General features: G+C 39.1%; 2 protein-coding genes and 1 pseudogene across 3 annotated transcripts; 1 reads left to right on the top strand and 2 right to left on the bottom strand.

Annotated features, from left to right (window-relative positions):
* Positions 1-6663: 6663 nt before the first annotated feature.
* Positions 6664-13373, bottom strand: LOC120478173 (uncharacterized; annotated as a pseudogene). Its single transcript, XR_016146516.1, has 9 exons — positions 13274-13373; positions 12634-12687; positions 12338-12391; positions 11856-12238; positions 9638-9962; positions 9384-9435; positions 8861-9096; positions 7123-7273; positions 6664-6791 (listed from the first exon to the last, which is right to left on the bottom strand). The product of XR_016146516.1 is annotated as an uncharacterized LOC120478173 (transcript).
* A 499-nt stretch (positions 13374-13872) lies between these two features.
* On the bottom strand, positions 13873-17219 carry LOC148997210 (uncharacterized). Its single transcript, XM_089119598.1, has 3 exons — positions 17195-17219; positions 14746-16519; positions 13873-13879 (listed from the first exon to the last, which is right to left on the bottom strand). The coding sequence occupies exons 1-3, from the start codon at positions 17217-17219 to the stop codon at positions 13873-13875; spliced, it is 1806 nt and encodes a 601-aa protein (XP_088975724.1).
* Positions 17220-21425: 4206 nt separating this feature from the next.
* Positions 21426-23492, top strand: LOC148997209 (uncharacterized). The gene has a single exon (XM_089119593.1). It carries the CDS (start codon positions 21543-21545, stop codon positions 23490-23492), a length of 1950 nt encoding a protein of 649 aa, XP_088975719.1. The 5' UTR covers positions 21426-21542.
* The last annotated feature ends 3 nt before the right edge of the window (positions 23493-23495 follow it).

Genomic DNA, 23495 nt, shown 5'->3' with positions numbered 1-23495 from the left:
ATTGTTATTGAGATAATACAAATGATATAACAAAGTTTTCGTTTTTACATACAATTTTTCCATTTTTATTTTGATTCAGACTAAGTTACTTTTTAATTGATTGCACTTGAGCAAACGTCACCAAACCTATGCACCAAACCAACCCCACGTCAATCTGATCGTACACCTCCAGTGATTTCCAGACTCGGAATTGCTCACATGTGTAAAAACTCCTCACCAATACCTCGTCATTTTGTTCATACAGGACATTATACAAACTGCAATGTGTTAACTTATATTTGTTTACACTCGCAATAAAACACAACATTGTGCTTTTGTCAAACAAATTCGTGCGTGTTTTGAGTGAGTTTCTTTCCTGTTTATGCTCGCCAGCCATAATCTCCGTCGTTGTTCGGACAAAAGCTTAGTCTTCTCACATCCATACGGCGTCTAATGACGGGTATAGTGTAAAATCCCGATTTAATTGAACATCCGGCACGATTTTATCATCCATTCACCCAGCAGGAGATGAGCATTTTCACTTTATAGCACGCAACTCATTTCACTTCAGGTAAAAGCTCCAGGTTTACACAGGCTATGAATGTTTGATTGTCGGCCTAGACAATTTATTTATTATCAGAGGAGTTTTCGCAGGAGTTCCATCAGTCGCTAAATAAAAAGAGCATACTTTGTTCTCTTTCTTTATAATATATTCACACTTTAAATAAAATAGTTTTGTTTGTCATAAACGAAAAAGTGAATCCAAACTGTTCTGTGGGTCAGTAATTTCCTATTTAGAAAGTGGAGATGGTCAAATAAATGCTGCTCTGCTGCCACCTACTGATTAAAGTGTTCATCTCATCTTATTCTGTTTAAAGTGTTTGTTTTTCCTGCAGGCGAAAACTATGCAGCATTTGCTCCTCTTACTGTATTTATATGGGCTGTCAACTGTTTTGCCTGACTTGGGCGAGATTTTTGTATGCTCTCAACAGTAGCAAAAAATGTGTAGTATGACTAGACGACATTTATAGGCTTTATAAAAAACTTTAGTGCAGCTCTATTAAATAGTACATTTAAAACATGTTTAAATTGAATGATTAATTACTTGTTCAGAATAAGAATGGCAGTAGCCTGATCCAAGCAATCACAGGCTAACTAATTTTAGTTTAAAATCCAATAAACTCTAAAATGGTTTCTGATTAATGCTGGATGCAGCATGAGTGAACTCAAGGCATGCAGACTGTTGCTGGCTTGCTGCAGAGCATTAACACATCTGAAACACACTAATATATAATGATAAGACTCAGTTTTTCTGAAATTTTTTAGCCCATTTTATTTTTTTTATCTCTGAAGATCGAATAATCAAAATAGCCTACATGCCATAGACTTTTATTAAAAAGTTACATCTATCATTGGGATTGGGATACCAAATGTATGGTACATTACCAGACATTCAGTATTATAGAAATAAGTGTCCTACATAAAATGTGCCAAAATAAGTCACGTTTTTAAACTTAGATTGTGGCAGACGTGCAGACGTTCAGACGTGCAGACGTTCAGACGTGCAGACGTTCAGACGGGCAGACGTGCAGACGTTCAGACGGGCAGACGTTCAGACGGGCAGACGTTCAGACGGGCAGACGTTCAGTATGGCGTTCCGATAGGCTCTTTAATATAACTTTGCAACATGCACTCGTCTCAATGAACGTGACGTCTGCGTCTGCCGAACGCCTCGTCTGCGTCTGCCACATCACTCGTTCGTCTGCCGAACGTCTCGTCTGCGTCTGCCGAACGTGACGTCTGCGTCTGCTGCGGGTGGCGGGGTGGCTGGGTGGGGGGCGGGGTGTACCAAATAGCTCATAAGGAATGCATAGGCCCTCTTCAATTATGTTTGTTTATAAATTAAGTGTTTTTACCTTGCTTATACATATATTTTTTTTCAAATATAGCCTAAATATTCATTCACACAAATTATTTTATTAAAACTTTTGTTTGACATTGTTTCTTGTCAATATTCCCAAAGAACAAGATGTTATTGCATCATGTATAGCCTATTTGAGAAATGTAAGCATATTTACGGCATTTATTTTAAAATAATGAAAAGGGTAATCTAAGACATAAGGACAGGGTGACCCTGATATTTACGGAAATCCGTCATATAGCGACGCATAACTTGAATCCCTGAATATGAAGTGTATCACTGAATATTACATTATATATTAGTAAATATATTGTCTCACATTTTTAAATATATGAAAATGTCTTAGGCCTATGTAATATGCAATATATTGTACTAAGACCTTATAATTCTGTATATTTTCAAATATACTGTCAAACCATGCAGCGTTTCTCAAAGTGTGGGGCGCGCCCCACTGGTGGGGAATAGAAACGTGACAATTCGGGCGCGACAAACGGGAGAAAATAAATGTGGTTATTTTTTTTGTCCATCTCCAATAATTCTTTTATATATTGAGCGTAAACTCAAAACACAACAACGACATAAAGACTATAACTTTTATTTTTATTGTAATATTGAATTGTTTCTGTAACGCTTGAAATGTATTTTTATTGAATTGTTTCATTTAAAGACATTTCAGGCTTTAGAAAGCTTGAACTTTCTTTAAACGAAACAGTTCAAAACTAGAATAAATAGATTACTCTTTAGGCTAGGCCTATTTCTCATAGTTTCGTTTAATTTATGACGAGATGTGCTTCAGTTAACGAGTTTCCGCGGCCGTGTGCAACTCCATGCTTATGGCTGTCTGCTATATTTGCTTTATTTATTAAATCCAGGCAATTGGTTGATGAAAAATGTATTAAAATGAATACAATTTAGGCTATACAAAACGAAATTTACTTTAAATAAAGCCTTTCTTCTAAACAAAACTTAATGAAGTGGTCAAAATCATCTCTGTCGACCCACGTCTCTCGATATATATTGCCTATCTATTTTCATAATCACAGATGGAAAAAAATAACATTATAACAAATATGAAACTACTTGCAGACTCTTTTTTTATTAGAAATGGCTGCACATTCATTTAATTCTGAAGTTTACAAACAAGTTGAAAGGCATTCTTTTGTAATATCTGCAACATTTATCAAGTACACAGATAATTTTGCATGCATTTATAAATTATTATGTTAAATCACAATAAAGTAATAAATAAATATGAACGCAACTCGTTTAATTACACGTTATTAAGCATTTTACTCCCATAGAAAATCATTAAAAGAACGTTTAAAGTGGTTTAATGCAGATTAGACCAGGGGTTTGTGTGTGGACCACTATTTAATCAAGAATTTTTGCATTCAGTCTGGTTGAAGTCCCCATTAGGATAGAAAAACATGAACACAAGTCCTATCACAGACGCAGACGTGACGTTATAAGACAGACGCAAGTGTCACGTTCATTGAGGCGAGTGCATGTTGCAAAGTCATATTAAAGAGCCGATCAGAACGCGCGATACACTCGCTTCACTGAGCCGTGCTGTACTGTGGATAGCGTGTTAAATACGTGTAACAATAAATAACTTCACTGCCACACGTGAATAACGCGTGACGTCTGACTCGACACTTCACTGCCACGCGTGATTTGCGTGACGTCAGCGTCACGTCTGCGTCTTAAGTTGAATAGAAATAAATAGCAGAATAAAAAAAAAATAAGACGTTGAGTGAGACGTTCATTGAGACGAGTGCATGTTGCAAAGTTATATTAAAGAGCCTATCGGAACGCCATAGTTCAGACGTAATCCACACGTTAACTTTTAACGTGACGCCGCCGTGACGTCTGCATAGATCAACAGCTACACGTTATTGACGTGTCTACGTGACGTGTGTCACAGTCCTCCGTCTGCACCAGTCTGTCTTGTCTTCAGCACTACACTTCCCAGGATCCTCTCGTCACCCTATCCCGTGTTCACTCCCTCATCAGCCACCTGTTCCTCGTCATCGTCATCTGTTTCACCTGTCTTCACCTCATTATGTTTGATTCTTCTGTGTATTTAGTTCCTTCTGTTTTAGTCAGTCTTTGTCGGTCAATGTTGTTGTTATGTTAATGTTACCCCGTGTTCCGCCTGCCTGTATCCTGTTTATTTGTAATAAAACCTTTCGTATTGGACCTTTCTGGACTCTGCCTGTTCGTCCTTCTGCCTGAACCCGCACCGTGACAGATCGACCGACCTCCAAAAATGGATTTACCAGCTGTGAAACTTCTCCTCCTGAAGCAGGAGGATCAATCCCTCGAGGCCCACACACAGAGGTATTTGGATTTGGTATCTCATGTTCACTATGATGATACCAGCCTCTGTGTGTTCTTCCGGGCAGGCTTAAATGCTGAAACCTAGGCACGCCTGCCCGGAGAGGGGCCTCGAGGGGACTTTGTGGCCTATGTGGAGTGGGTGCTGGTGTCATGTGGATCTCCCTTTACCATGTATGACGTCACCAGCCCCACTCCATCGCTCGAGTGCTCTTCACCGCTGGTTCCGTCCAGCTCTCCAGAGACTGTATGCTCTTCACCGCTGGTTCCGTCCAGCCCTCCAGAGACTGAATGCTCTTCACTGCTGGTTCCGTCCAGCTCTCCAGAGACCGTCCAGCCTGCGCCAGAGACCGTCCAGCCTGCGCCAGAGACCGTCCAGCCAGCGCCAGAGACCGTCCAGCCAGCGCCAGAGACTGTCCAGCCAGCGCCAGAGACCGTCCAGCCGGCGCCAGAGACCAGGATCCCACCCAGCCTCCCTCGCCCGCCTCCTCTCATCTGTCCTTGCTCTGCTCTCCTGCCCTTCAGCTCCCCTAAATCAGCCTGGTCCTTGGATCCCCGGTCTTCGCCTCACACCTCCTCCTCAGAGACACTTCCTCGGCCCTCTGTCCCATCAGCTTCCCCGTGGCTCCTACCTCCCTCAGCTCCTCCATGGCCCCTCAGTCCACCAGCTCGACCAGGCTCCCTCGATCCTCCAGACTCCCTTCGTTCCCTCGTCATCCTCCCTTCACCTTTGGACTTCCTTCCCTTGGCTCCGCCCCGTCATGTCACCCCCCCGGTTCTGTCGGACTCCTCACTCCCTCCAGTCACCCGTCAGCCCTCACTCCCTCTGGCCTCACCGTGTCCCTCTGTGCCCCTGTCGTCACTTCTGTCACCTGATATAAAACAAATGGAGACGTACACGCACGTATTCACGTGTGTTTTCTGTCTTGCTTGTCAGTCTCGTCGCCGAATGGAACATTCCGAGCGCCATACCGATAGGCTCTTTAATATAACTTTGCAACAAGAGTAAGATTAAGATTGATCCTATAAATGACAACTATAAACCTTCGACTTTTGATGATGGAGGTAATCTGTATATCACATCCCAGTTTAACTCTCCCTCAGTTGTCTTCCACTATTTTATCTTATCTATTCCTACAACCAGCACAGCTGTAATCCTGTTCCAAGTGAGTTATGATCTTTCGAGGTCTAAATCAACCTATAAATCCTGCTGCAGTCGAAATACAAAGACAGAGTTTTTGTAACCAAAAAACAAACAAACAAACAAACAAAAACAAAAACGGTCAGTTAAACTGGAAAGGGAAAAAATAAACCCTAAGTAGATTTACACAAACTGAGAAAGTCAAAAATCTTTAGGTTGTGCCCCGCTCTCCCCTATGTATACTCAAACAAAGATCTGCTTGTGATCCATCTTCGCTGTGTTGACGACACATACAAAATTCGAGAGTATTTGCTAAAAACCGATGCTCACATAATTTTCAGTGTAATTAATGACATTTTGATCCGTGGTGTCACACACACACAAGTGAACTTGATTGCCGTTGCCTAACCACCGACGAAGAATATTTTTTTGGGAAGTTTGTTAAAATACTCTTCACAAAGGCTCGGTCTTCTACCGGTTGATATTTGTTGCATGCAGCATGTATAATAGGCAGTGGGTTAAATGTTGGCCTGTTGGATTCGGTCTCTTGACTGTGGCAGCTAATGTGAAACTCTTCTAAAGAATTCTAATGATAACTGTACTCCCACAAAGGATATTGTATTGGAGATATACATTCAAAACATATTAAAGGGTAATATGAGCAAAGACTAAGCTAGATTCCTGTAAAAACAAAAAATAATAATACATATTATAATATATATCATGCCTGACGTTGTTGAGTGCCTGAACCACAATCAGCAATAATAAGTATAGTTCAGTAAAAAATACATGCATAAATACCTTTGAGTGGAATGAATAACTCTGCTGTATGGCGTCAGTCTCATTGCTGGCAGATACCTCAAAATAGACCTATAGAGAAACAAAATGAATAAAAAAAAAATATATTGTTGACCACAATATCATGTTATCATAATAGTTAAATGAATTTTTATAACTACAAGCAATGTAACATTATATTTGTAGCCTACCTCATTTAGCTGATTATTTATCTATAGTCTTTTTCTCAATGAAACAGCCTGGGGCAATTTAAAAATGTTTTAACCTTTAAATATTTCAGTAAAAAGCCGAGAGTGTTATAATACTGTAATATTACATATATTTTAATATAATTTTAATAAACGTATAGTATATTGAACAACTTAAATTATACACAATTTATCAGTATTTTAAGAATAATTTAGAAAAATGTACGGAGTAGTTATTACAGATAAACTATATAACAAAACTGTAATTAATTTTGTTTGACACACAAAAAAATAAACAATTAAATAACAGATGATCTTCTGCCACTGCCACCCTCTCGGTCTGGAGCATAACGGAGCCATCTCTTTACTGCCTCGGAAAAGTCTGCCTTGGAGGCCTCTTTTCCTTGGGCTGTATTTCTTAATGCACCTGAAACATTATGGAACAAAATGAAGAGTTCAGATCCAAAAGCCTCTAAGTGCCATTTGAAATTTTCTTCTATAATGATACATTTTATCAAGCTTCTATATTTAAGTTCAGTAATTTCACTCAAATTGAAATGAAGATTACCTATTAATTGTCATTTAAGTGAAATTACTGAACTTATACAAGCTTGGTGATAGAAGAACATTATAGAATAAGATTTTCAAATGGCATTTAGAGGCTTTTGCATCTTCAAATATAACTGACATGGTTGCACCAAAATGAACATATCTTATAGGGCATTTTCAAACCTGAACTAAACCAATCTATTACTTACGGAACATTATCTTTGAGAGATTTGAGGTCTCGAAGCTCCTCTTCTCTCCACGTCCTGCCCAGTTCAATGACGAAGCCAGTTTGTTGCTTAAAATGTGGCTCAACATTTTTCTTATAGTGCCTTCCAATTTATGCCCACCTAGAAGTGACAGCTGGTAAATCTAATAAAAAGGGGATCAGTGTTAAAAAAATTATGCCCAATTAAATGCACACAAAAATACATTTTCTATTAACATTTCTAAATAGACTTTATCTGAGCCATACATACAGTATGTTTCTACAGACTTTTTTTTTTTTTTTTTTTACTTTTCTGTTGATCTCTCTTCAAAGTGCATCCACAGACTGGACTATGTTTATATATTTATTTTCAAACATAAATGGTGTCAAATTCAGTTTTTTCTGTTTCTGGGTATATTTCCTGGGATGTCTCTAGAATTTACTCAGATTAGTGCCAAAAAAATAAAAACATGAGAGGACAACAGAGAATGGTCTGACTCGTTCAAACTGACAAAGTATACAGTAAATTAGAAACCCACTTTACAACTGTAATGAGAAAAGTATCTTAGCATGGTATTTTTAGATTTCCAAACCTCTCTGTAGATTTGTTTTCAGACCATATGTAGTATAAATGGTTGTATCCTATTAAAGGGATAGTTCACTTTGAAATTAATTTTTGATATGTTTTAGCTTACCTCAAGGGCATCCAAGATGTAGGTGTCTTTGTTTCTGCAACAGTTTAAATTTTGATATTTTTAGGTCAAAGCGTTCTTGTCTGTAAGTCATATAATGGAGGTCTATGGTCACCACCTCAAAGAGCATGCACTATGGGATGAATATAGTATCAAAATGATCAACACGTGCAAGCACAATTATCAATGAACTTGATACATGTTGTAGAAATGTTTTATCCATGCCTTTCAACTTGCGTGTGCAAAATTCAAAATTGAATGAATGTGTAGCAATTTGTACAAATAGAGAAAATTGTGTGAATACATGTTTTCTTTTGTGGTGTATCATAAATTGTGCATGCGCTGGAAGTGATCTCTCTCGCGTGTTGTGCATCACTCATTGTTTACACAGAGATTTCGGAAGTTTTACCTTTCACTGTGAAGATCTAAACATATTTCGATATACAGGAAATCGCAATGGAAGATTATTTCAATATATATCAACAGACAACGTTGAAGTTTTTCCGCAACCTTGCGAGAGATCACTTCCGGCGCTTTCTGGCGCTTGAGCAGACCGAAGCGCCCACGCCCTCAGATCACTTGGACGTGGCTGTGGTTACAAGAGGTAAAAACATCAATGTGTACTAATAAATTTTTACGAGTCATTAAATCATGTTTAATTTGGACTTAGACCTCCATTATATGACTGACAGACAAGAACGGTTTGACCTAAAAATATCAAAATTGAAAATACTGTGGAAACAAAGACACCTACATCTTGGATGCCCTTGAGGTAAGATAAAGCATATCAAAAATTAATTTCAAAGTGAACTATCCCTTTAATCAAAATGGTAGCATTATTTTCAGGATTATATTTCTACTGTATATAGTACAGTCATCTCTAATAGTTTCTGTTTTTATGAAAACTGAATGGGGCAATCGTTTAGAACCATAAATATTTTTCAGTAATCTTTATGTTATTTTTTCCATACTTATCAAGACCTGGAAATTAAATAAAATTCCATATTTTTCCAAACTGCGTAGGAACCCGGTTAAATATAATTGCATTACAAGACATACCAATCTATTTTTTTCGGTCTCATCCAACCTCTCCAATTCCTCAAAATCTTCAAGAGATTGTAAAGGTACATCTTATTTTACTTATGGATTGTAAAGCCACATCTTATTTCCTGATCAGGTACAGCAGGCACTCCTGTAAGTTTTGTATCATTGCTCTCTGCTCTTTTAGCTCTGCCTTAACTTCCATGAGAAGTTTAAGCACATTCCTCTTGAAAGGAGACAACTCTACAAATAAAGTAGACAAGTAAATAAATATATTAAGAGAGAGAAACTCTACTAGTTCAGTAATAACCCTAATCAGAAATTACTAACAGGTTTAGTGTTTAAATTAATACTTGAACATGGAATTTTTGTTTTTGATTTATTTCCGTTGGTATGTTCATTCCCCTGCGATGTTAGTTGTGCTCTTGGATTTTCTGAAGAAAACAAAACAGTTTTTTTAAACTTCTTATAAGTTCCTAAAACTCATCTGTAAAACAATTAGTCTTGAAGAGGTTAGCAGTTTTAAGAATCAGCTGAAAAAATGTCTGAAACAGTCAGACTGGAGTTTTGGTTCATGTATTTTTCTTTAAAAAAAAAAAGAGTGACAGTAAATACTAGCAGCAAAAGATAGGATGGATGTCAACATTTATAGTATAATTATATTTTAGCCTGTAAGTCCCACCTAAAAGGACATAATAATAATTAAAAAATGACATAAAATCAACATAAAGGCCAAATAAAAAGTTCCAAATAACTGTTTTCAAAATAAATTAAAAAAGTCATTACCATTGACCAGTTCAGTCAGTGTGCCCTGATGTGCTCCGTACTGTGATCCCTGGTGTGCTCTGTTGTTTGCGTCTTGGTATGTTCCCTGGTGTGCTCCGTTGTGTGGTCCCTGGTGTGCTCCATAGTTTGATCCCTGGTGTGCTCTGTTGTGTGGTCCCTGGTGTGCTCCATAGTGTGATGCCTGGTGTGCTCCATAGTGTGATCCCTGGTGTGCTCCATAGTGTGATCCCTGGTGTGCTCCATAGTGTGATCCCTGGAGTGCTCCGTTGTGTGATCCCTGGTGTGCTCCGTTGTGTGATCCCTGGTGTGCTCCATAGTGTGATCCCTGGTGTGCTCCATAGTGTGATGCCTGGTGTGCTCCATAGTGTGATCCCTGGAGTGCTCCGTTGTGTGATCCCTGGTGTGCTCCATAGTGTGATCCCTGGTGTGCTCCATAGTGTGATGCCTTGTGTGCTCCGTTGTGTGGTCCCTGGTGTGCTCCATAGTGTGATCCCTGGTGTGCTCCATAGTGTGATCCCTGGTGTGCTCCATAGTGTGATCCCTGGTGTGCTCCATAGTGTGATCCCTGGAGTGCTCCGTTGTGTGATCCCTGGTGTGCTCCGTTGTGTGATCCCTGGTGTGCTCCATAGTGTGATCCCTGGAGTGCTCCGTTGTGTGATCCCTGGTGTGCTCCATAGTGTGATCCCTGGTGTGCTCCATAGTGTGATCCCTGGTGTGCTCTGTTGTGTGGTCCCTGGTGTGCTCCATAGTTTGATCCCTGGTGTGCTCTGTTGTGTGGTCCCTAGTGTGCTCCATAGTGTGATGCCTGGTGTGCTCCATAGTGTGATCCCTGGTGTGCTCCATAGTGTGATCCCTGGTGTGCTCCATAGTGTGATCCCTGGAGTGCTCCGTTGTGTGATCCCTGGTGTGCTCCATAGTGTGATCCCTGGTGTGCTCCATAGTGTGATGCCTGGTGTGCTCCATAGTGTGATCCCTGGAGTGCTCCGTTGTGTGATCCCTGGTGTGCTCCATAGTGTGATCCCTGGTGTGCTCCATAGTGTGATGCCTTGTGTGCTCCGTTGTGTGGTCCCTGGTGTGCTCCATAGTGTGATCCCTGGTGTGCTCCATAGTGTGATCCCTGGTGTGCTCCATAGTGTGATCCCTGGTGTGCTCCATAGTGTGATGCCTGGTGTGCTCCATAGTGTGATCCCTGGTGTGCTCCATAGTGTGATCCCTGGTGTGCTCCATAGTGTGATCCCTGGAGTGCTCCGTTGTGTGATCCCTGGTGTGCTCCATAGTGTGATCCCTGGTGTGCTCCATAGTGTGATGCCTGGTGTGCTCCATAGTGTGATCCCTGGAGTGCTCCGTTGTGTGATCCCTGGTGTGCTCCATAGTGTGATCCCTGGTGTGCTCCATAGTGTGATGCCTTGTGTGCTCCGTTGTGTGGTCCCTGGTGTGCTCCATAGTGTGATCCCTGGTGTGCTCCATAGTGTGATCCCTGGTGTGCTCCATAGTGTGATCCCTGGTGTGCTCCATAGTGTGATCCCTGGAGTGCTCCGTTGTGTGATCCCTGGTGTGCTCCATAGTGTGATCCCTGGAGTGCTCCGTTGTGTGATCCCTGGTGTGCTCCATAGTGTGATCCCTGGAGTGCTCCGTTGTGTGATCCCTGGTGTGCTCCATAGTGTGATCCCTGGAGTGCTCCGTTGTGTGATCCCTGGTGTGCTCCATAGTGTGATCCCTGGTGTGCTCCATAGTGTGATCCCTGGAGTGCTCCGTTGTGTGATCCCTGGTGTGCTCCATAGTGTGATCCCTGGTGTGCTCCATTGTGTGATCCCTGGTGTGCTCCATAGTGTGATCCCTGGAGTGCTCCGTTGTGTGATCCCTGGTGTGCTCCGTTGTTTGGGTCTTGAAGTGCTCCGTGGATTGCCTCTTGGTATGTTCCCTGATGTGCTCCATAGTTTGATCCCTGGTGTGCTCTGTTGTGTGGTCCCTGGTGTGCTCCATAGTGTGATCCCTGATGTGCTCCATAGTTTGATCCCTGGTGTGCTCCATAGTGTGATCCCTGGTGTGCTCCATTGTGTGATCCCTGGTGTGCTCTGTTGTGTGATCCCTGGTGTGCTCTGTTGTGTGGTCCCTGGTGTGCTCCATAGTGTGATGCCTGGTGTGCTCCATAGTGTGATCCCTGGTGTGCTCCATTGTGTGATCCCTGGTGTGCTCTGTTGTGTGATCCCTGGTGTGCTCTGTTGTGTGGTCCCTGGTGTGCTCCATAGTGTGATCCCTGATGTGCTCCATAGTGTGATCCCTGGAGTGCTCTGTTGTGTGGTCCCTGGTGTGCTCCATAGTGTGATGCCTGGTGTGCTCCATAGTGTGATCCCTGGTGTGCTCTGTTGTGTGGTCCCTGGTGTGCTCCATAGTGTGATCCCTGGAGTGCTCCGTTGTGTGATCCCTGGTGTGCTCCGTTGTTTGGGTCTTGAAGTGCTCCGTGGATTGCCTCTTGGTATGTTCCCTGATGTGCTCCATAGTGTGATCCCTGGTGTGCTACATAGTTTGTGCCCTTGTGTGCTCCGAGGTTTGTGTGTTCTGACCCCTGGTGTGTGCCCTGGTGAACTCTGTGTGAATTTTCTGAGAGAAATGTGCACAGTTTATTTTTAGGCATGAAATGCTTGTGTTAAACTGACAAGACAACCAATGTTTAATAGACTACATTTCAATAATATATACCAGCTGAAGTGATGTCTGATGCAGGACTGGAGGCGTGGTAGTTCATGTGTCTCTCTGAAAAAAATTAGCAAAAGACATTAAAGGTTATGAAACAAAGGGCAAACTTTTGCGCAATGTTGCAGGGTAATGTTTAATCAACTGGTAAGCAGGTGAGATACAGGGCCCACAAACTAAAGTATCAAGATAGAAATTTAATTAAAAAAAGATATTTCAGAATTTGTGGAGCTGGAAGTGCATTTATTACAGCTGTGATACAATGTAAAAGAGGCATTGAATTGAATAACATAAACACATACCAAGTGAAGAGAGGTTTGAGACAGCTGGACTGGTCTCAAAGTTCATGTGACTTTCTAAAAAACAAAACAAATGAACAAGTGTAATTAACAGCAGGGTTTTGAGTAATGAAATTGTGTGCTTTGAATTCATTCAGTCATGTTTGAAAATCACTAAAGGCGGACATTTGTGAACTTTCTCAATTGTTAGATTTTAATGATGTTGCTCTTAAGGACATTTTTATAATGGGTTAAATTAACCATACGTTCAAGGATGCAAGGGGGAAGAATACATTTTTCCCTGGCCCAATATATAGATTATGCCATGCTGCAGAGCCTGTTCCTATCATGCCTGCCACACCAGGGCCAGTTGGTGACGGCTCCAGCATCCCTGACCAGCGTCCAGTGACTTATACAGTCCCGTAAGGCCGCTCCATTTCACAAACCCATAGCTTCTCCCAAGAACATTTTGGGGGGAGCTGTATGTTCATTCAATTTTATGGCAGGTTCAGTGCATTCCAAATTAAATTGAACTAAATTTTCTTGTGAAGTTTTTTGGGGAAAAAGTTTGAATCGCCTTGAAATTCAGGGACATTTGATCATGAATACCTTTTTTTTTTTTTAAAGTAACCACAAAAACAGTTTAATTATACTTCCACAATACCTGGAAAAACAATTGCGGGAGGAGCTGCGAGCCGTGATTTTTTTGGTGCATCATCATCCTGGTCAGATTCATTTTCTATAAAGTTTAGGAAGCGTGGATTAGGCCTGTAAAGTGAAACATTCAAATTACTTCTCAATAGGACAACACTTATAAAAAAACAAATCATCGGTATTTATTATCATTAAGTTAACCTTTTCTTCCTTTTCATTCTTTCATGGCCCTCTTCATCAGAAGTTATTTCTGACGTATGGATATCACAGTCCACATACTTTTTTAGCATCTTCTGTGCTTTTTCTAGGGTTTCTGTAATATAGATATGAATAATATAATATAAAATTGAGCAAAGCATGTAGTATCAGTGCATAGAGATAATAATAATAATTTTTAAAAAATCGTACCACACTTTTTGAGCAATCGGACAGGCTCAAAGACTTTCCATCCATCTTGGACAGGCTCTTTTCTCTTTACTGCTGCCTTTAATTTTGCTTGGTTGTAATTTGGCCAGTAGCACTTTTGTTCAAAAAGCCAATTATCTGGGACAACATCTGTGCTTTTGTCTGGAAATTCTATTAATGAGTAACATGGGTTCACTTTATCCATTACTGTCTGGGAAAGATAAAAAAAAAATTGAGAAATGTTGACCCCAGCTATGATTAGTTCTGGGTTTCTGCGTGTTCAGCTCCCTTACCCATACCAATCACAGTGGAGTAAGAGTCATGCATGAATTAATTTATTTGTATGTAATGTAATGTAATGTAATGTAATGTAATGTAATGTAATGTATTTATTAGTATACAATGAAAAAAAACAGAAAGAGTGGGTGTTGCATCACTTAGAAAACAAGTGAAATTTGTATTTTCTCAAAGTTCAGTCACTACAACAAACTACCCATTAGTTTACTCGAAAATTAATATTCTGTCATCCTTACTTTATCTTAGAAAGACATATTTAGATATTTTTTTTAAAGATTTTGGTCACTCCAACGACAGTACTACAGATAACCAAAACGTTATAGATTAAAAAGCCTAGATTAAATCTTTCCATCGTATTCATATTTATACTTTGTTCAAGAGTTAGATTACACCTCTCAATTCATTTGGATTTGTTTCAATGTTATGACATTTTTTGATCTAAAGATTTGGTGTCTGGACTGTCAATGGAGTGACCCGAATCTCTCAGATTTCATTAATATGAAAATGAACGAAAATCTTATGGCTTTGGAGCAACATGAGAGTGATGATAGAATTTTCATTTTTTCAGGTTAACTAACTCTCTATGATACGGTACTATATACAGTATTTTGAACAATTTGTTTCCACTTTTTCAATATGTTATGTTTATTTAACTGTAAAAACATTTCCAAAAGCCTGACACTACACCATACGTGCTCACTCTGCTGAACAAACACTATCTGCAATGGAGAAGGGGTATTGCAAAAAAAAACATTCTCGTTTTCAGGAAGAAGTACATACTTCTGTTTCACACTGGACAAAGGTACGATTTCAGTCTTTTCTTGCAAGACAGAAACTCTGTAACATCCAAGTGCAGAGGAGTCGCATGGGTATGTGTAAAATGATACTCGTTTTAGGAACCTCTGGCACACTATATGAATGCTTTCATTCTGTTTGATTATGTCCTTAACGATGGCTATGTCTGTGTCGATTTTGATACAGTTGTCTCCTTGTTTGGGTGACAGAACACAATTTGACAAATGCACCTTTTTTAGCTCTTTTGAACTTGATGAGAGAAGTAGATCTCCATTTGGTTGGTGAGATTCTTTTGGAAGCATTTCTGAAAGTCTTTTGACAACCTGCTGTAAAGGTCGATCTGGTTTTCTAACCAATCGTTTCAATCCACCCAGGTAATTCTCATATGGAAATGCTGAAATATTATCAAGAGGGCCGAACGCTTTATACTCGTCTGCAAGATGGATAACCTGGTGAACATTGTAAACCACTTCATCTGCGCCATACAATCTGATGAAATGTGTTACAAATGACAACAGAGCCTTGTTGGCAAATTCAATCATTGAATCAGAGAGGCCAGGACTAAGCAGCTGAAACATGCCAACAGAAAACAGAAGAAAGTTGTCATAAATTTCGGATTCAACACATCCTTTTAAAACAACGGGACCCGTGTATATCATGAACTGGCGGAACTCTGTGGCCTTCCATCTATCCACATCTGTCAAAGAACGAGGTTTCCTGGCAAACTCTTGAGGCATAAACGAACGGAGAGCAATTAGTCTGTCAGAAATCTGTGTGATACGCTGTGATGACAACCTTGTTCTAAGCTTTTTCCCTTTCATCCACATTTGAATTAATCTCCTCATCACTCCAAGACAGCAGGTGTGCATGTAGTCTAACGGGAATTGGGTTACCATTTTTACTAGTTCGTGCAAGGGGCTTAAGGTATTGTTCAAATGGTGTTCTTCATTTGTCATCATTTCATAATCCATGTCAGTACGCAGTGGAGCATCTGTTTCAGGATATGTCATTTTATTAGACCATACTCCAGTCTGGGAACATTTGTCACAACCAAAGTAGCCATTGTGAGACTTGACATTTTTGAGGAATGCTCGTGCAGGGGCGTCGCAAATAAAGGAGGAGACAACAACTTTGAAACGAGTACCATTCTTTACAATGCCTTCTCGCAAAACCACTTTTAATTCTGCAATGAATTCTCTCAAATACTCACAGACTGAGCTCGGTTTACTATTGCCACAGAACAAACCGATTACAAATGGGGATCGTGTTTTATCACAGTCAACTGTTGCAAGAATTGGCCAAAATTGTCTTCCGGAGCTTTTAAACAGGGGGATGCCATCAATATTAAACTGCAATGCAAGAGTTTGGACATATTCAGAAATATTGGAGATCCTACCTAATATGTTTTGCAAGCCATTTACCAGGCCAAAATGGTAATATTCGCCATTGCAAATGTTTACCACGGGTACATTTGTCGGTGTATCAAGAAGAGTCCTTGCATCCTTGGGCAAATCAGGAAATTCTGGTCTTAAGATTGCCAATAGTGCTGTTAGAGCTACTAGAGGGATGCAAAAAGATGCTGCCCATGTTTGCAGTTTAGTTTGCAACTGATTAAGTGAATTGTTGCTACTACTGTCAGATTCTACATTTGTTTGGATGCTGCCAGGATCGGAGAGATTGTCAGAATCAGAGATGAAATCAGACTCCGTGTTTTTTTCCAGGTCACATGAGTTCTCATGTGGGGGCAAAAGAGAGGAAACTTCATCACAAGAGGATATATCACCACTTTCAGTGTCTTGACGTGTGTGACCATGAACACTAGAGTCATCAGTGTTTTCAGTTTGTGTTTTGTATTCATCCAAAATCTCTTTTTCTATCTGTTATACACTGGCCAAAGTCTTTCTCCTTTTAGTCCAATAAGACATTGAGTGTTATTGTCAGTATCATATATTTCGTTTTGTAAAAATTAAATGTACAGGTATTTCGTTTTCATACAATCTAGTTGTTAATTGATGTGTTGTCACGTGTAAAGTGGTGTTTATAATTATTTACTTCTCTAGCATCTGTTCCTTTGGAAAATCCTCCTGAAAGACAAAAAAAGAACTGTATGTTATAGGGATGATACAAATTACAAAAATATATTTTTATATTTATATAAACTTTATTTTAAGAAAATTAGTCTTCCAGGTTTTGATGCACTCTACATTTTGATGCATTGATGCACATACTGAAGAGAAAAAAATGTGATGGTGTTGGTCCAAAGAATTTGTTTAAAAGTTATGTTAGGTAACATTGAGAATGATTAACATCAGTACTTCTTTTAAAGCTTAATTTCATAAACAAATTAAGTATTTTATATTTTGTGTTTCACAAAAGAAAGTCACATGGAACCATCGACTTATCGTAATTTTAAAACTTTTAAAGGGTTAAGCACCTGAAGGCAGGGCAGGATTAACCATTGGGGCGGAGCGGCAATCGGGAGAGTCGAGAGTTTCCCCTTTTTTAGTTCGAATCCGCCTTTTGCCGAACATATGAGATGTAAAAGTATAACCTTACATAAATGTCTCTAGCGTTATGTTTTGCCAATGAAATAATGATATGGCTTTGTTCCTTTATAAAACAGCACAAGACTTAAAGAATAGGCAACCTGTTTGTGCTGTGATTTAAAGAAAAGTGTGCACTTTGCTCACGCGATCAGCATGGTCATCTGGTGAAAACAAGCTCAAGAATTTATTTCTTGCAAGTGAAGAAATAAGGACAAAAGTATTTTAATTGTCCTTTATTAAAGTGTAATATAGACTAAAGTATAATTTAGAAATATTCATTTATATTGTACATTTAGGCTAAATGGATTTTACGTCATAGGAATAATTCTATAAATCATTATTACATTATTATAATACTTGTTTGACATCCTAAAACACCATTGATGATGTAACGTAGACAGAGACTCTCATAACTAAAAAGATGTTTGAGCCCTCTTTATTGTCCTGGTACAATTCAATGCTTTATCTTTGTTCAACGAGCAGTTTATGGGTTGAATCTCTTAATTTGATATCTCAGAGAGCACGAGATTGATGCATTTAATCTTAAAATCTACAAAATTTTCTTGCGGGGGAGCATGGCCCCGAACCCCCCTAGAGGCACAGAGGTGCACCCAACATACTTTTACAAAGTCCTATGGGAAAGAACGACCATTTATGAACTTTACTCGAAGCATAATACAAAAGTTCAAGTGAGTAAAACTGTAAATGCCATATTAAAATGTCCTTGGACAAAACATATATTTTGCCTGCCTGAGAGGGGGCCTACAAGACATTGTGTCCAGGGGCCTCTGAACTCTTAATCCGGCCCTGCCTGAAGGTCATTCTTTTTCATAAATAAGACCTGAAAAGACTTCATGGACCAGTCCCTCATTTATTTATCTGTAGGCACTTTAAAATGCAATTGGTGTCAAGCCCGAATTATCATTCGGAGTCAGAAGAAACAGTCTTCTGCATCTCTGAAAGACTCCAAATGATGATTAAGACTATATGCCATTAATGTCTTTATCATAACATCACTATTGACTAATTGCTGCATGATGTAGCTTTAATTCATTTATCAGCATTTATCAGTAAAAATATACTTACAAAGCTAATGACGATGTGTTTGGATGGCTCTTAAAAGAGCCTTTGGTTTATTCAGCTGCTATTGACACAAAAGGAGAAAAAGAAGAAATATTACTGAATATGATTTGGATATTGCATAAAAATTAGACAGAAGACAGATGTGACAATTTACCCCATAGTTATGCAGAGTTAATTGTAACAGACAGATGGGTTAGTTGTAACACTTATTTCACCTTGTTGTATTTCCCTGACAGAAAAAAATAAATAAAAAATAAAAAACTTAACTTAAAAATAAACTTATACTGCTACAGTGGGGTTGCAAATTTAATGTTTATCTCTTCTGACTTTTCTTACAGGCAATAACCTACAAAAATCCTGGAAACTCAATATTAAGTCAATAGCAGGCTATATGCTAAATTCAAAATCAAAATATGCTATGTAAACTTTAACGATTTACTCATTTTACCTATAGGTTTTAATGAAATGCTTGAAATATAGACTACATCTAATTCATGGAAATATTAAATTATAACCCCCTTAATTACCATAATTATTAAATAAAAAATAGTAACTCTATAACAACATGCCACTTGGGGGCAATTCTTGGTGGCCAATCTTACCACAAGGGTCTAATTTTATCTTTTAAAAATTTTATTAAAATAAATAAATAATTTCAATTATATGGCATTAATGTCTTTATCATAACATCACTATTGACTAATTGCTGCATGATGTAGCTTTAATTCATTTATCAGCATTTATCAGTAAAAATATACTTACAAAGCTAATGACGAGGTGTTTGGATGGCTCTTAAAAGAGCCTTTGGTTTATTCAGCTGCTAAAAGGAGAAACAGAAGAAATATCACTGAATATGATTTGGATATTGCATGTCTGTACAAATTTAAAAAAAAAAATTTTTAATAAAATGATTTGTTCATATGGTTTGAACATCCCAGATAGCAAGCACTGTTGGGCTGATTCTGGCTGAAATGCGTCAGTGTCGGCTCACTGTCGGCATCGGTGAACAGCTACTGGGCCAGATCCTTGCCGACTGTGCATAACACATCTGGCTGACTGACGGCGTTTTCTGTATGGGCCAGTGTCGGCTGAAAGCAGTTAAACAGGTATCAGGTCCATGCTCAGTGTAACTGCGTGTATTTACCCTCGGCCCGATTTAGTTTTGTCACAAGCGGGCCACTACTAGAATTAAGGAACTCAGCCGCCTGAAAAAGGTTTTGGCGGTTAACAGTTTCGATCACATCTGGCTGACTGACGGCTTTTTCTGTATGGGCCAGTATCGATTGAAAGCCAGTAGCCAACTCTGCTGACAGACGACTTTATTACAAATAAAATGTATAATTAGTCTTAATGCAGAATCAAGTTATAAACAGCGATTTGTCTTACAACACAGATCCTTGCATACAATGAATGATTATAAATAAATAAATAAATAAATAAATGGGCTGTAGGCTATACATGCACACAATAGATTACATAAATAAATAAATGGTGTATACATGCACACAATGATTACATAAATAAATAAATGGGCTACATGCATACAAATGAAGTAAAAAAGTACAAAGCCTATACTGAGAGGCATATTTATGCGGTTGTCGGACATTACACTATGTGGCCGCCAGTGGAACTGACGCAGCCAAGTAATGCAGTTTGGCGGCAATTCTAAAAATTATGCGACAGACGGACACAATCCAGTACACGGCTCGATTCTGCTGAGCGACTATCGGCCCACTTGCTGTGGAATGGCCACAGTACGACTGTCATCATCGATTTGAATCCTGCAACGCGCGAAACTTGCTCACTTGGACATCATCACAGGTAAGTGGAACATGATTACATTTGGAGATATTAAACTTGCAATCAAAACGTTATTATTTATTTTTCTATCTAGTTAAAAGATTGAATTCTCCCGTAATTAAAAACTTAAGTTACTCGCTAGGTATTAAGTATAGCCACGTTACATTTTAATGGTGATGAAGCTAGTCAAGATTCAGGGACAGTTAGCAATTTGACGTCAAAACACACAATTCAGCAACTTAAGTACGTTATTTAAAAGTATTATCCACCCATGCATGTCGCGATAGTTAAATAACCATCTGATCACGATTATTTGATTATTTCACTTGTTTAGGCCTAATAGCTAGCTAAAAATAGTAGCTAATATAAAAAATAGCATATCAGTAAAGTTTCCGTGCACTAGTAATCGAAGCATATAAAGCATAATTTTATGGGGCAGAAGAGAAGAATATTTACATCGTTAAATTAAGGCGGCATCAGATAGGATTTGTTTGCATAATATCTCTTCGTTTTGTGCCTTCAACTTTTAAACGCACAGTGCAGCGCTGCGGTGCAGATGCTGCTTTAAGCACATCATTCTGCACAAGCCAAGGGCTGTGAAATATTAAAGCGTTTCGTATTATCATAGTTTTGCATAATGAAGGATTAGCGCTATTCAAAGCCTGTCTTTTTCTTGTTGTATCTATCATCTATATATACGCAATACTTTTAAAATAAACATCTTTTTAATTTTAGATTGTGTGTGTGTGTGTGTGTGTGTGTGTGTGTGTGTGTGAATCATTCAATTCATAATAATATAAAGTTAATATAATATGAAATAAATTTTCATTAAAATTTAAGATTTGATAAAATTGCTGTGCATTAAAGACTTCTCAATAATTAATTTTGCTGCTCTATTATAGTTTAATAAATTAATTTACCATAGCTTATGATGATATGTTTTTATTCATTTGTCGTTTTTCTCTATAATAAAGTATTGTATATTATTTGGATTCTGGATCATGTAACAAATAAAAGAGACCATTAGTCCCACAAAAACAGATGTAGATATTCTATAGTGATGTTAAATTTGTGTGTGTGTGTGTGTGTGTGTGTGTGTGTGTACACACACACACACACACACACACACACACACACAATGGCCTTTATGACCTTTTCTGTGAATGGCCAGTATGTTGTGATTGTAATGAATTAATATGTGAGACAGAAAGAGATTTTTATACTAGTGCAACATTTTTAATGTAGATTTCTCATTTATCTGTTTCCTTAGATTGGAGAAAGAAAACTGTTTCACTGGGTTGGAGAAAGAAAACTGTTTCCCTGGGTTGGAGAAAGGAAAACTCAGGTGAAAACATGGATAGACGCAATCTAAGAAAACGAGCAGTGAAACGTGTGAGTTCTATGCTTAATTCGTTTCAAGATGAGTCACAGGACTGTGGAGCTGCAGAGAGCGCTACAGTGAATATCTGTAATTCAGCTGAATACCAAGATCAGGGTGATCAGGGAGAAATTTCTGACATTGAAGATGATGATTCTCAGAATGATGATGACATAGAAAATGTCAGTATATCGCTATCTGAGTCTTTGTGTGACTGGGCAGTTCATTTCAGGGTATCTTTAGTAGCTTTGACTGCACTTCTGGCCATCTTGAGAGTTCATCATCCTTTTCTACCAAAGGATGCTAGAACTCTTCTCCATACCATTACGTCTTACAGCATCCAAACTGTTGCTGGTGGTACTTACTACTACATTGGCATTTTGAAAGCTTTTTCAAAAAGCATGGAACGTATCTGGTCTCACATTCCAAGCAGACATGAATTCAAATTGCAGCTGCATGTTGATGGTTTGCCTTTGTTTAAGAGTTCTTCGGTTCAATTCTGGCCAATTCTTGGCTTGCTACAGGGTGTTGTGAAGAAGCCAGTTGTCATTGCTCTATTTTGTGGTACATCAAAGCCAAGTTGTCTGGTTGAGTATTTAAAAGATCTTGTCAGTGAGTTACAAGTGCTAAGCAAAGGATTCCTTATAAATGGGAAACAGTGCTTCTTGAAGGTCACCTCGGTCATCTGCGATGCTCCAGCAAGAGCTTTCACCAAAGGAACAAAAAATCACAATGGTTACTCAGGTTGTGACAAGTGTGTCCAAACAGGCACTTATCTTAAACATAGGATGACATTTCCAGAAGTCAACAGCCCTCTCCGAACTGATCGCTCTTTTGAAATGATGTCTGATGAGGACCATCATGTCACAAAGTCCCCATTACTTGATGTAGGTATAGGCATGGTTTCATGCTTTCCTCATGATTACATGCATCTTGTATGTCTTGGAGTGGTACGCCGACTGTTGGATTTGTGGATTGCATCAGGGCCCTTACTCTGCCGCTTGTCTTCTCATCAGATGAACACTATCTCTAGTGAACTTGTAGGCCTGAGATGTTTCATTCCCATGGATTTTGCTCGTAAACCCAGAGGCCTTTCAGAAAGGCTCAGGTGGAAAGCCACAGAGTTACGACAGTTCTTGTTGTACACAGGGCCAGTGGTTCTCCAAAATGTGTTGTTGGCTTCAGTCTACAACAACTTCATGTTGTTATCTGTTGCCATTTTCATCCTTGCAAGTCCTTCATTGTATGCAAATCTTCAAGACTTCGCACACACATTGCTTGTGTCATTTGTGACACATTTTGGTGAATTATATGGTCCTGAATTTGTTACTTACAATGTTCATGGGCTTACCCATCTTGCTGGGGATGTTCGAATACATGGGAATCTGGACCTAATTTCTGGATTTCCATTCGAGGATTATTTAGGTAAGTTGAAAAAGATGGTAAGAACCCCGCACCATCCACTGGCCCAGGTTATTCGGCGAATCTCTGAAATGGATCCTTTTACAGGAAATGATGAATCATCTCATGGAAAGAGAAAGTTACAAAAGGAGCATAACCGTGGCCCAGTTCCACCCTCCGTGATGGGCATGCCCGTACTTCAATTCCAGGAGCTTGTCATAGGTGGTACCAAAATCAATGTATCAAGCGAGGGAGACAGATGTGTCAAGATTGGTGGCTCCATTGCTTTGATTGACAATGTCCTTCAGTCTCAGGGTAAGATATATCTTGTCTTCAGGGAATATGAATCAATGGAACCGTTTTTTGAGTATCCTCTGAATTCTTGTGAGCTGGGTATCTACCTTGTTGGCAAAATCTCATCAAACCTGAAAATCATTCAGTTGTTTGATCATGTTGAGAAATACGTGAGGTTACCAAAACAAGATAAATTTGTTGCAGTGCCACTACTTCACTTGTCCCAATGATTT

This window comes from Pimephales promelas, chromosome 2, assembly GCF_988280905.1.
Source record: "Pimephales promelas chromosome 2, fPimPro1.hap1.1, whole genome shotgun sequence".
In the NCBI taxonomy this organism is placed as follows: Eukaryota; Metazoa; Chordata; class Actinopteri; order Cypriniformes; family Leuciscidae; genus Pimephales; species Pimephales promelas.
The sequence above is the reverse complement of the archived record's forward strand: the minus strand, read 5'-3'. Positions and strand labels throughout refer to the sequence as shown.

Bases quoted from the DNA above. Each gene is read 5' to 3' on its own strand.
- LOC148997209 (XM_089119593.1), top strand. From the start codon at position 21,543: ATGGATAGACGCAATCTAAGAAAACGAGCAGTGAAACGTGTGAGTTCT.
- LOC148997210 (XM_089119598.1), bottom strand. From the start codon at position 17,219: ATGGTTAATCCTGCCCTGCCTTCAG. The intron at 16,520-17,194 runs GTGCTTAACCCT...CTTGTGATGAAG, and splicing joins TAATCCTGCCCTGCCTTCAG to TTTCCTCTCTTTTGCCCCCA.